The 13,979-nt window shown below is 42.0% G+C and overlaps 2 protein-coding genes across 3 annotated transcripts; both read left to right on the forward strand.

The window, feature by feature from the left end:
• Positions 1-527: 527 nt before the first annotated feature.
• Positions 528-4,806, forward strand: LOC133903449 (probable chromo domain-containing protein LHP1). Its single transcript, XM_062344834.1, has 5 exons — positions 528-1,014; positions 1,745-1,831; positions 1,924-2,589; positions 4,370-4,430; positions 4,512-4,806. Exons 1-5 carry the CDS (start codon positions 704-706, stop codon positions 4,557-4,559), a joined length of 1,173 nt encoding a protein of 390 aa, XP_062200818.1. The 5' UTR covers positions 528-703; the 3' UTR covers positions 4,560-4,806.
• Positions 4,807-4,947: 141 nt separating this feature from the next.
• Positions 4,948-7,892, forward strand: LOC133903450 (remorin 1.4-like). Of its 2 annotated transcripts, none has more exons than XM_062344835.1 (6): positions 4,948-5,800; positions 6,090-6,178; positions 6,273-6,602; positions 6,700-7,036; positions 7,116-7,200; positions 7,421-7,892. In XM_062344835.1, the coding sequence occupies exons 1-6, from the start codon at positions 5,751-5,753 to the stop codon at positions 7,610-7,612; spliced, it is 1,083 nt and encodes a 360-aa protein (XP_062200819.1). In that variant the 5' UTR covers positions 4,948-5,750; the 3' UTR covers positions 7,613-7,892. The 2 variants fall into 2 exon arrangements, with proteins under 2 accessions (XP_062200819.1, XP_062200820.1); XM_062344836.1 differs by lacking the exon at positions 4,948-5,800 and adding an exon at positions 5,891-5,940.
• Positions 7,893-13,979: the final 6,087 nt, after the last annotated feature.

Genomic DNA, 13,979 nt, shown 5'->3' on the forward strand with positions numbered 1-13,979 from the left:
ACTAATTTCTAAAATTATCTCCTACCCTAGGTTATAAGTGAAAAAGTGAGTTTCTTTGTAATAGTCATTACTAATAAATTAGTACATCACATTATAATAAATAGACATTACAAAGGAACTCACCTTTTCACTTATAACCTAGGGTGTGAGATAATTTTAGAAATCAGTACATCACATTAGAAGAATATTAGTGAATTTTTCTAGATTTTTTGGGAATTTTTGTAAGGCCTTAAAAATTGCTACAAGTTGCAAAAGTAGCACATTTTGGGGAATTTTAGTTTGAATTCTACAAAATATTTTTAGGTGAATTCAGTTAAAATGGGTTGCTTATGAATTATAGAGCATGTACAAAAATCGACACATTTTTTGGTATTTTTTAGTTTGAATTACATAAGAATTTTAGCTCATAGTACTGTTTTCAGCTCTGGCGGTTACTGTATATACAATCTCAGCCTAGTGGCAAATGGGAGTGAAGTTTTGGTAGAGTGGCATTTTGGCGTGTGCCATCCGGTAGGATGGAAAAAAGCAATTGTCCCGGTATAGAAGCGTCACGCGGTACGGACTATACCCCCTGCACAAATCCATCCAAGAAAAGGCGGCTGCAACAAGCAGCACCGCGCTCAGCAAAATCTGCAAAAGATCCATCTATTTGAGGAGGTGCGCGAGGGGAACGTGAAGCCGGCGGGTGGGGGCAAGATTCGCCATGGCGCGGGGAAAGAAAGAGTCGCTGGCGATGGAGGGCTCCGGCGATCCGCCACCGGCTGAGGCTTTTGAGGCAGAGGAGGAAGAGGAGCAGAGTGAGGAGGAAGAAGAGGAGGGGGAAGGGGATGAAGAGGGGGAGCAGGGGGAAGGTGGGGAGACGGAGCCGGAAGGCAAGGAGGAGGCGTCGGGAAAGACGGCGGCGCAGGTGGCGGTGGGGGGGTCGCCGCCGAAGCTGGCCGAGGGGTTCTTTGAGATCGAGGCCATCCGCCGCCGCCGCCGCCGCAAGGGCCAGCTCCAGTACCTCGTCAAATGGTTGGTGATGCCGCTTCTCCTCTCGCCCACAATGCCTTTCTTTTCTTGGAATTTCCGGGTAGTCGTAGCGCTAGTTCCTCGTGCTTGTTCAGAGCATTGTTAGTTCAGATTTTTGCGCCGTTCGCAGCCTTTGGGCGTGGTTTGGTGTTTGGTGCATTACATATGCTTGTTCTTGGATGGGGATTGTGATCTCGGAGATATTGGGCTGTGATGAATTCCTCTGGAAATTTTGGTTCTGTATTAGTTCATGGAACCCATGTTCTTGTCTTTTCTATGATTTGATTCCTCTGGTGGAGTTTCATTGAAAATCAGTGCATTGTGACCTTTGATCTACCTTCTTCATGCTGTCTGGACGTTTCTAGTGCGGTATGGGTGTTGAGTCATGAACTCCATGCTAGTCTAGAATGGCTGTTGATAGCAATATAGCATTGTTCTACTGAAGTTCTTTTAATTGCGGTATGATGTTAGGACCAACTATTTCATTATCTTGTCAAATGTGTGCATGTCGTCGCATCTTGCAATTTGGTGGCCATCTTTGGTAGACACTGAATTATGTCTTCCTCTAACTTCATCTTTGCTTCATTCAATAGATGCATTATATACTGCATGATTGCTCTTTCTTTCCTTGATTGTGTACTGCGGATTCAAAGCTGAATGTCGTGTTTATGCATGTTTACTGCAAATATTACTGCTGATACTATAGTCCTCACACTTTGATGCGATTTATAAGGCGTGGGTGGCCGGAGAGTGCTAACACATGGGAGCCCTTCGAAAACCTGAAGGCCTGCAAAGACTTTGTTGATGCTTTCGAGAAGCGGTATGGATGCGGAACAATTCTCTGTCCTGCATTCGATTCACATCTGCAGCAGATAACATTGTTTTTGGTGCTGGTGGTTTCATGGAATGCAGGTCACGGTCACCAAGGTCCTCTCGGAAACGGAAGCGTAAGACCACAACTACTCCAACAACCGATCATAACCCTTCTCGTGGTAAACGAGGTCGTCCACCTCGGTCAGAGTCCCGGTCCCTGCCTCGCACTCCTGCCCCAGAACCCAAGATATTTCCCAGCAGGACAAGTACTAGGAGAGCCAGTAATAATAGTAACAAGTCCTCATTTGTGGGGCTTGAAGGGTCAATGAATGTTCTTGGGCAAAGAGTACTACAGGAGGGTAGTTATGGTGTGGTCTCGGATGGGCTTCCATCTCAATGGGCTCCTCTATCTGTTAGCTTGACTGACGATCACCCCGTGAATGATTTATCAAAGGTGAACAATTCAGTACGGGCACCTCCATCTCAGGGTGGCCAGGTGACTGGTGCCAAGAAGCGCAAATCTGGATGTGTGAGGAGGTTTAAGCAGGATGAAGCAACACAAGAGCAAGGAGATCTTCGTGATCGCACAAGTGAGAAGCCAGGCAACGAGTATGTTGACTCCACAGAAGGAGAAACTGGTGATAAGAACAAGGGGGAGGATTGTGCTAGCCAAATTCATATTACTAAGATCATCAAGCCAGTGCGCTATTTTGCCACCATTTTGGATGGTGTGCAGCAAGTTTCAATAACGTTCAAGGCACTCAGGTGATTAATTTTGTAGCTTCTTCCTTAGTCTACTGGTCTTAGTTACTAAATCTATACGAAGTTTAATTTCCACTTACTGATTTTGGTGTTGCTCCCTTTCGAATAAGAGCAAGATCACCGCAAAGAATGATATGTTAGGCAACATTGAACCACAAGTCTGTCAGAGTAGAGTGCTTAATTTGCTGTCCTTAGTGTATCACCTTTACTGTTGGTTCTTCTTCACACATTTACAGATTTTTTTTTATATTATCTTCTGCTTCATGTCTTATCCCAAGGCGCTAAGCTGATAGTGCAATATGTGAATGGATTTAAAACTCAAATTGTTTGTCTGCATGACAGTAGCTATAAAGATATATTTACATGCATTTATCATGTCCATTAGGAACTTAGTTGAATTTCCTATCCAATTTTCTAGAATATTCATAAAATTAGGATTGGGCTAGATTAGACATGGATTTAGGATATATAATAGAGCCTTCTTAATATTGTTGTTATGTATTACATCCTGTACTCTGGACACTGGTTTTTGAAATCAATCTCTTTCTTGTTCTGATAATCTTGGGTTATGATAGCTAAATTGTCTTCAGATCAATTTGTTGAGCTTCCTATGAAATGGATTGGATAATATAATTAGGCCAATGTTACGAAGATAATTTAGGAAGAGTTCATTCGGTAGCTTTAAATGTGCATTTGTATATATATTCCAGTGTACCTCAACTTAAGAGATACATACTTTATATATTATCAATTTTTTTTTAATACTTTGGTATCAAATAGTAAATGATAATCGGGCATGGAAGTACCTTGTTTTTAACAACTTCAAGCAATGTTAACAAATGGTGATATGTTTTAAATTATACAGTCAACATGTTTCGTGCACTACTTTATTGTTCGTGCTCGCCTAGATTCTGGACCTTTTGTCCAATGAATATTAGGAAGTTAATTTCAGAAGAGTTTATCTGGGAGCTCAAAGTATGCATTTGAATATTCTCATGTACCTCAACTTGGGGGATTACATTCCTGATTATTAGAATGAACTCATGATTTGTTTAATATACATTGGTATGAAATCCTAATCTAGGCATAGAATCTCTTGGTCTGCACCAAATTTTGAATAACAGAAACAAATGGTGACATGTTCCAAATCATACAATACAGTTATGTTGTAGGTTACTACTCCATATGGTATTGGTAACAAGAAGTCCTTTCAGGTGTCTTGGCATAAATTGTTGTATTATTCATTTCGTTGACTGTATTATGCATTATTCCAGTCAGCTTTGGAAATGCCTTTTCAAAATGGTTTTGGTAAGAAAATACGGAGCATTCAGGCTCTTTCACTCTGTAAGCTGGACTACGGTCTTCTATGTATTTCAAGTAAATTTGCGATCCATGTTCTTTAGTCAAAGGAGATATTGCATAGCTTTGGTAGTAGCATATTGATCTGGCATTCAAGTGCTGTAGTGATGGGTCAGCTCTAGAACCTTTAAATTCATTACATACACATGGAAAAAGTGATGTTACGATAAACCATCTGGACTGTCATCATCGATCAGTGATTATCCTGTCTAGTTATCATGGCATTTTAATGTTTTTACCCTGCACTGTCTCTGCTGTTGAGTGTGCCATCCGGTTTCTTGTTCTTTATGTTTCTACTAGCACAAAGTGGTTTACATGTTTGGTCAACATAACTCCTCTTCACATGTTTGCCATTATGCTCTGTACATATGTGTTCGTCTTATTAAATTTGCTGAATATTTTTCCTAACCATCATGATGAACAGGTCCGATGGAGAGGAGGTATTTGTGGATGACAAGGAGTTGAAAGCTAATAACCCCTTGGTGGTATGACCTCATTGTCTTCTCATGTCACTTGATGAAGGAAAATCAAATAACACCACAACAATTATCTTTTCTCGTTTGCAGCTTATAGATTACTATGAGCAGCATCTTCGTTATAACCCCACCTTGTGAGAACAATGCATTGAAGCTACTGGGTTTCAGTTGCCTGTGCTGCTCCTATGTCTGGAACGAATGGACATGTATTTAATGTAGCATTTTTGTGCTAGATATATTTGTAGCTCTATTAAGTAGATGGTTAGTCTGGTACTCAGGTTATATAGTGGTTGTGTTGAGTGCGAGTAAAAGATAACAGTATGTTATGTGAAACTAGCTGCACGTTATTGTTTGTATTATATGCTAAGTTAGTTGCTTCATTGTATCCTCTGCGCTGGTTATTATTGGAGTTTTGTCATCTGCATGGTTGATGGTGACGACTGAACCCTCTGCACGTTATTGTGTTCAAGCCTTGAGATATGATATTTTCCATCTGTGTGTTTCTGCTATATTTCAGCGGAGTGCTGTGCTTGGTATGATTATAACGCTTCTAAATGTTATGGAGGATCGAGTACCGCATTTTTCTACCTTGGTGGCCTATCTTTTAAGTTAACTTTTCTTCTACCTTTGCCATGGTTTGCTTGCTGCTCAGGTTTGTTTGGCTCCACTTGTTTTCCATAGTTCTAACTATCATGGCAATTGGGAAACTTGTGGTAGACGGCATAATGACTTGTTGGAAGTGGAGGATAATGTTTTTGCTTTAGTTGCCATGTACTGCAATTTATATTGGTTAATTTGCATTGTTTTAAATCAATACTCTGACAACAAAATAGGCAATGGATTGGATTATCCGTGGAGAATACCAAACAAAACCTGAGATACATACCTTGAGCAGTGCATCCAACACAGCAAACTATTCATTTGCAACCAGAACTTTGGATGCTCGGTTCCAATGTAGTAACATTCTAAGTTGATAATATCGTTAGGTTGTGCGGCAAATGTAAAACTGCACTGTGCGACAGATTAAGAAGGGCAAATATTCAGAAAGGGAGGAGAAGAATCTAATAGCAGTAGCTATCACACTGCAAGCAAAAGGCCTGGGTTGAGATTCTTAAAGACTTGAACAAGGCAAAGCGATTCCACTTTCCTTCCCTTGCATGCCTCCAATGCAAGACAACTGCTTTCGTGCCTTGTATCTCGTATTCTCTCTAAACCTTCTCTATATATATACTTACAGGCAATTTGTGGTACAACACTTAGCTTACTACTTAAGCTTGGAGTTGGAGTGCATTGCACAAGGTTGCGCTTGCGCATAAGGAGAGATCTTGGATGTTCACAACTCGATCTTGCGTCATGGATGGCGACATGAAACAACTGAGGTACATATCTTTTCAAGAAACCTTTACAGCTTCATCTATATATTCATTGCTCCATTTCGCTACTCCGATTGTAAGCTTTTGCGTGTTTGATTTCTTTGCTTTGTAGCATCTATCGCTTCTTCCATTAGGTCTTTACAAAGGTTTTATAATCCTCAAAGTGGAGCTAGCAAACGATGTTATTTTCCATAGCATAGAGATAGCATCTGCAGAAAATGTTCATCTTCTGTTGGAAATGACAACTATTTAGAACTTTGACCAAGATTTTGTGATACTGGTTTCCTCTCTCCAGGGTTACGTTTTCTGGGGTGGGCCAGGAAGGTCAAGGTGGCAACGAGACTGTAACAATACCATCTCAGCAAAGCACAAGTTTCCGTAGAGGTGTAAATAATTTAAATCTACTATTCTTATCTGATTTATGTTGAAACGGTTGAAATTATTATGGAAGCCGAGTGATCAAAGTTGACGTTGTCAGGGCTAATGAGTAATGGGGAGGAACACGACGCAGCGTATGCAGCCACGGTGGCAGCAGTGGCGTATGCGATTGCTGCACTAGAGGAGGAGAAATTGGCATCTCATGAGAAACCTGTTTCGGAGAAATTTGTATCCGAAAACAAGCCTCTTGCAGATAAGTTAGGGTCGCAAAAGAAGCCAGCGTCAATTGACGAGCGTCAGACCACACCACCTTTGAAATCACCAACCAAGAGAGGTGAAAGCCTGAAAAGGCCTATTGAAGGCAGCAAAATTTCTAAATGGTTTAGCGGTAAAGAGCCTGTAGATGATGATTATGATGATGAACAAGGAGGTGCGCAATACAAATATAATCTTCAGCTTTTGTTTCATTGTTTGTGTGTGCCTTGCTAATTGTGACAATACATTAATACCATTTGGTGAAATTTCAGCTAATGTGTCGGTGAGGAGGCCATTAAAACCGGCACAAAAAAAGCCACAGGGAATAACCTCAGATCAAAGCGTGGTAGAGAAGGTGGCCGATTCTGCCCCAAGCGTAAAGAAGGATCCGAGTTTTGCTCGAAAACCAATAGAAAAGAAAGGGAGCAGGAGGTTTGAGCAAGATCAGATGAATCAGCAGGTGCCACCTGCAGCCCCCACAGACAAACCAATGAGCTCATATTCCGGTAGAGGGAGTAGGGTTGCCACTTCGGGAACGGCTATTTCCAGTGAAGCGGAAGCGATGGCAGATGCTTGGGAGAAGGAAAAGCTGACGAAAATCAAGAAGCAGTGAGTGGTGAATTCGATGCGATGATCGTTTGGTAAATTATTGATCTGAAGCTAACATTCAACTGCCACCAATCTCTAGGTGCAACGAGACGATGGAAACCATAGCTGAATGGGAGACCGAGAAGAAGGCCAAGGCCAGGCGCCAAAAGGAACTGAAAAATGAGGTTTGTGCTAGCTTACATTCATTATACGAGCGCGTATTTTTCTTGATCATCCATTTACTCCCAATTTTCCATCCGTTACAGAATTCATTGTTATATATTTGGCTTTCCTCTTATTTGAAACATAACTTGTATTTCACATTACATACGAACGTATCTCGCAACGATCCAATAAACGGGCACTCTGCATGAAGAGGCTCACTGAAGATATCTTCTCTTGCAGAGTGACTCGGAGAGGAAGCGAGCGAAGGCGCTGGAGGACTACAACAAGGAGATGTCAAGGATCAACAAGGTGGCCGCCGCGTCAAGGTTGACGGTGGAGGAGAAGAGGAGGAACGCGGAGAGGAAGGTCAGGGAGAAGGCAGAGAGGATACGATCCACGGGGAAGCTTCCCCCGACGTGTGGCTGCTTCTGAAACCATTCGTGTATATATCTACTACGTGCAAGAGTTGGCATGGGGATTCGTTTGCGTCTATGTAAAGAAAATGGCAGCTGACTGCACCGTTTCTCAAGGAGAAATAATGGTGTTTCGATCAAGAGATGCATGGCAACAATCCTATTCGGATTGCTGACAAAGCAATTAAGTTTCCGCCATTCTTCAGCGAGTATAACCTGTGTGAAGGGGCGCGCGTGTGTATGTACAACTGGCGTGATAATTTGTTCATGACCCTTCTCATTCAATTGTCTTACGCTCACAATTCTTTTTTCCATCAATGATAACTGACCCAAACATTTTACTTTAATTTTGAACTAGGAAAAGCACAAGAGTAGGTTAAATACTAAATTACATGCATAGCACGTTTTCCAGCAAACAACAACATAATCAGAAGACGGGCTAACAAGCTCATAGCCCCGAGCATGCACGGGTGGAACAAGTCGAGAAATTGATCGAGTGAATGACTCTAGTTCTCTTTTGTCTGTCCATTCTGATTCTAGCTTGTATTTTTTTTGAACTCTTTTGTGCTCATCTGATCATCAGCATCTCTTATCCATAGATGAAGTTTCCCACGCTGAAGGTGGCAGGTTCAGATGTATCTAGGATGGTGTGGACGCCACACCAGTACAGTCGATCAATGCTGATGTTTATGCAAGGGCCTTGTTCTCACAAGAGGAAGCTGGCACATGCAAAATCTATCATGCACGCAGAACAAAGTGAAGGCAAGTGATACTCACTGACGGTAGCCCACCCACAACACTTCAGTTGTCGGATATCCATCCCGTCTCCCAGCAGCATCAGGTTCCATATGTTGCTGCTGATGTTGACAAGCTCCTTATATATGCTGGAATGTATTTTACTCTTGTGTGCTCATCTGGTCATCAGCCTCCCTTTCCATAGATGAAGTTTTCCACGTTAAAGGTGAATCGAGCACCTGGCTCATACGTTAGAGAGAACTATAGCATTCGACCAGTGCATGCGTCCTCTGTCGCCGGCACATACATTGCTTATTAACGGGACTGATGATATTTTTATCACCGGCCAATATGAAGAAGAAAACACGGTTGTTCATAAGGCACATTTAGGTTTAATTTAATCTATAAATAATTTATAAGCAGAGACTAATAAACTGATATGATTATATCATCAAAGCATAATTTAGACTTATGTACGAATACACAACATATGACTAGATCTACTATACTCAAAATTATGAATCGTAGGAAATAAAGTACCAGTAACAAGATTTTTATGTGTTGGTCCTGCGTTATGGAGGTCGTTGAAGATGCTGGTTGTACTGTATTGACGGCATGATTGATCTTGCTGATGGCGCGCCAAGTTTGTTGACGATGACAATGGGCAGTGCCCAAGCGACTAGAAAGATGAGTCGTGGTGAAGAATTTGAGCAGTCGTGCGGAGCGCTTCCCAAAACCTTATTCGTTCTCTTCCGGTGCAAGATCTCAAGAGTAAGGGTTTCAAGAGCGAGGAATAGACTACAGCGGCAGCACAATCGAGAGAAAAAGAGGCAAAATCCTAATTCTTATATAGACTCACGTAATAAGAGTGTTCCTAATTTTATGTGTACTCTCAATTAGCAGTCTATGTTGTACGTGTACCCAATGAGGTGAGGGTCTTTGCATATATATAAGGAGAAAACCTTCCAACCTCTACTTTCATTAGCAATATGGTATTAATAGAGGGTGGATCTCAATATGGGCCATCTCTTCACAATATGGGCATTTGAGATTTATTATGAATTATTATATGGGTCAACCCTAATAATTCTAATAATCCCCCATCAGATCTCGAAGTCCCATAAAGAATTGCCAGTTTTCTACTGTTGTTTGATATACCTGTGTTTCGGTGGAGACTGTTAAGTTGAATATCCACCTAGAACATCACGCTACACTCATTTACAACTTGAACAATGGACTAGAACATCACGCTACACTCATTTACAACTTGAACAATGGACTATGTCTTGAATTGCAAGCTCTATGCAGACAAGTTTTATTTAAAGTCATAACTGATACTTGGCTACCAGTAGGCTACCTCGCGGGTGGAGCATATAAGTCCTACTCCATGGTCTCTTCATGAGTTTACAAGAGATCACCCAAATCTCATAGACTGCGACCAACAGTCAGACTCATATAGATGTGTTCTTTCAAGAATGTCCTGTAGGTTAGCATCTTAGCTACTTAAAGCCAACATAACATATTAAGGCAATAGCCAACCTACCTTATAGATCTCTGAGAGTATTGCACCTTCACTCAAGTGGGTCAAACAACAAAGGTACCCTCCTCCAGTTAGACCAATAGCTTGTTATTCCCAGGTCCTAATTCACGGGATCTTCGATAACATAGGTTGGGTTACCACTATGGTATAACTCATCTCATACCCATCTCCTTCGATGCATTATCTATCACACTCTGTGATAGTCCTTTTGTAAAGGGATCTGTTAGGTTCTTAGTTGTTTGGATATAATCTAAGGTAATCACTCTGGAGTTCTCAATTTCCTAACAGACTTCAATTATCTCTTTATGTGCCCTGAGGACTTGTCATTATCCTTAGAAATGTTTATTTTTATAATAACCGTCTGATTATCACAGTTCATAAGAATAGCCAGTACTAGTTTCTCAACCACATGTAAGTCCATCAATAACTCACGCAGCCATTCTGCCTCAATAGTGGCTGTGTCTAATGCAATGAGTTCTGCTTTCATAGTTGACCTCATCAAGATGGTCTGTTTGCAAGACTTCCATGGCACAGTAGTACCACCTAGAGTGACTACATATCCACTTGTGGCGTAAATCTCATCAGCATCAGATATCCAGTTTGAATCACTATAACCCTCCAATATCGATGGGTACCCAGAATAGTGAAGACCATAACTCGTAGTACCAAGCAAATAATGCATGACTCGCTCAAGCGCACGCCAATGTTCATCACCCGGGTTAGAAGTAAAGTGGCTCAATTTCCTCACAACAAATGAGATGCCAGGCCTTGTATGACCAGCTAGGTACATGAGTGATCCAATAATGTGAGAATATCTCAGTTGGTTCCTGCCACTTTTCTTATTCTTTCGATGTATCACACTGGGATCATAAGGTATTGGAGAAGGCTTGCTTTTCTGATAGCCAAAGTGGCTCAAGACCTTCTCAACATAATGAGATTCTACAAGAGTAATCCCATTCTCTGCTTTGGTTAACTTGATGTTTAAGATTACATCAGCCTCACCCAAATCTTTCATATCAAAGCTTTGAGATAAGAAAGACTTGACCTCATTATTTGCCTCATTGACCAAAAAGCCTGCAAATATTAAAGCTCTATCGAACTTCTCATGCCATTGTTTAGGAGCTTGTTTAAGGCCATACAAGGACTTCAACAACTTACACACTATGCCTTCTTGACCTTTTACTACAAACCTATCAAGCTGTTCCGTATAAATTTTCTCGTCCAACTCTCCATTAAAGAAAGTTATCTTAACATCCATCTAATGAACGATGAGATCCTGTGAGGCAGCCAAGTAACACTCGTATAGTAGTCAATCTCGCAACAGGTGAATAAGTGTCAAAGAAGTCTTCACCTTCCTTTTAGGTGTAACCCTTGGCCACAAGCCGAGCATTGTACTTTTTAATAGTACTATCAGGTCTAAGCTTCTTCTTGAACACCCACTTGCAACCTACAGGTTTGCAACCATATGGTCGTTCTGTGACCTCCCAAGTCCTATTTGTGATGATAGAATCCATTTCGCTCTGAACAGCCTCATTCCAGTAGTCTGCATCTGGAGATGCAAACACTTCTAAAATAGACTTCTGAGTATCATCACAAGGTACACAGTAAAATTATCGCCAAAAGACTTGCAGTCCTTTGTCTCTTACTCCTCCTAGGAGCATCACTGTCATCCTCCTCAGGATCTTTCTCATGTGTTTGTTCAATAAACTCAAGAGGTGGAGTAGGTCTAGAAATCATCTCAGAAGATAGTCTAGACATGTTATATAAATCTTTCATAGGAAATATGTGCTCAAAAAATGTTGCATCATGAGACTCCATCATTGTATCGTCATGCATGTCATGTACCTCAGATTTAACCACTAAAAACCTATAAGCAATTCTTCGATGAGCATATCCGAGAAAGATACAATCCACCGTTTTAGGTCCGAGCTTGCACTTTTTAGTTATTGGTACATTGATTTTCGCCAAGCATCCCCAAGTGCGCAAATAAGAAAGTGATGGCTTTCTTCCTTTTCATTCTTCGAATTGGGTTTTTCTCCTTATCCTTGAGAGGAACTCTATTCAGGACATGACATGAAGTCAACAGGGTCTCCCCCCCATCATGTCTTAGATAATCCTGCAGTGTCTAACATGGCATTAACCAAGTCAGTCAATATGCGGTTCTTCCTTTCGGTAACCCCGTTTGATTGGGGTGAATAGGGAGGCGTCCTCTCATGAATAATCCCATGTTTCACACAGAATAAGTCAAAATCACTAGAGAAATACTCTCCACCACAATCTGACCTAATTCTTTTGATCTTTCTCTCTAGTTGATTCTCAACTTCTGCCTTATAGATTTTAAAATTATCTAGAGCCTCATCTTTCGTTTTCAACAAATAAACATAGCAATATCTAGTCGCATCATCAATCAAAGTCATGAAATATCTTTTTCCACCCTTTGTCAACACATCATTCATTTTACATAGATCTGAATGAATGAGTTCTAGAGGTGCCAAATTTCTCTCCTCGGCTGTCTTATGAGGCTTACAAGGATGTTTTGATTGCACACAACTATGGCACTTAGAACCTTCGACCATGGAAATTTAGAATTAAACTCATGCTGGAAAGTCGAGTCATAGAACCAAAATTTAAATGACATAACCGCGAATGCCAAACACTAGCATCATCATTAAAAGTGCCACAAATATGGTTTACAGACTTATTGCTAAAATCAGAAAGGGAAAAATGGAATAGGCCTCCGCACTCATAGCTGTTGGAGCAAGAGTTCGTCTTGCCCCAGCAAGTACGGCGAGAGTTTCTTCTAAGGAGAAGACTCAAGCTTAGAGACGAAGTTTAAGAGGAAGGAACATCATGAATGTATTGATGGTAGAAAAAATGGATCGCTCTGGGAGGAGTATCACAGTGTGACTTGGTGTGTTTTCACCTTTGTGTCTTTTTTGCTTTCTAGCTCGTCCTCCTGCCCAGATGACCATGGCCCCCTATTTATAGGGCCATGCGTAGCTTGACGTACAAGTTATCATAATGTACAGATATCTGAGATCTGATCGAATTACTGGACCTTATCCCGGATAACTACTTTCTACCCTATCGGCGGAGATAAATATCCATCGTGGTAACTATTGTGGTGCCTGCCCCCTTGAGTGTGGTGAGCCGATCATCAATTGCAGTCCGGCATCGCACTGTCAGGGGTGTCAGGATAGCCTCCATTACGCCGGAGTGTTAGAGCGACGTCCATCAGCCTAGGCTTTTAATACCGGTCACTTCCTTGCAGGCAAAGCACGACCGGTGCTCCCCTTCCGTCAGATCTTTCCTAAGGCCTGTTGACTCACCTTGTAGCCTTTGGGAAGGCGGCCCGAGTAGCCCGAGGTGGGGGGCCTTCGGAGGCATGGAACCAGGAGATGAAATCTTTGGGAAGTAGGACTTCGGAAGGCTGGGGCTTCAGGAGGCTGAAGTTTCAGGGGACCAAGGCTTCGGGACATCGGGTTTTTGGGAGGCTGAGCCTTCGGGAGACCGAGCCGGCTAAGACAAGGGAAGACTTCATAGGTACGAAGAGGTACCGTGAAGGGATCTGATGACTTCAGAGGTTGAGCCTTTAATTGAGGGTCTGGAGATCAAGGCTCCGGAGGGAACTGGATGGTAATTTTCAACCATTATCCTTAGGCTGATTTATTTTTCCCCCAACAGTACCCCCTCATTCTCGTGCCCCGATGTTTCAGAGGGGGGGAGAGAATGTAGAGGAAAAACAAACCCTAGCCTGGTATAGTATCAAGGATGCCCGATGGCAATTCCCTGTGCTTTGAGAAGTTTTTTCATTTAGAAACCGAGTACATTGATGGCAAGCCCAAGGCTGATGGCGTACTGGTGGTGGCGATCTGCCCAGGAGTTTGTTGGAGCTATCATGCGCGATGTTGGGACCCCAGGTTAGAGGGACATCGATGGATGTGGTGTACTTCCGGGTTCCGTGTTGAGACCGATACAAGTTATCTGGATTCCTTTGGTATGGTTCTTCCTGTCCTTTGAGGTCGCTAGAGTAGAGGTTACGTGTGGAATTGGAGGATCCCACGTGTTTGCCTTGCAGGATAAGACATACCACTACCGTGTTCTGACTGGA

This window comes from Phragmites australis, chromosome 21 (genome assembly GCF_958298935.1).
Source record: "Phragmites australis chromosome 21, lpPhrAust1.1, whole genome shotgun sequence".
Taxonomy (NCBI): domain Eukaryota; kingdom Viridiplantae; phylum Streptophyta; class Magnoliopsida; order Poales; family Poaceae; genus Phragmites; species Phragmites australis.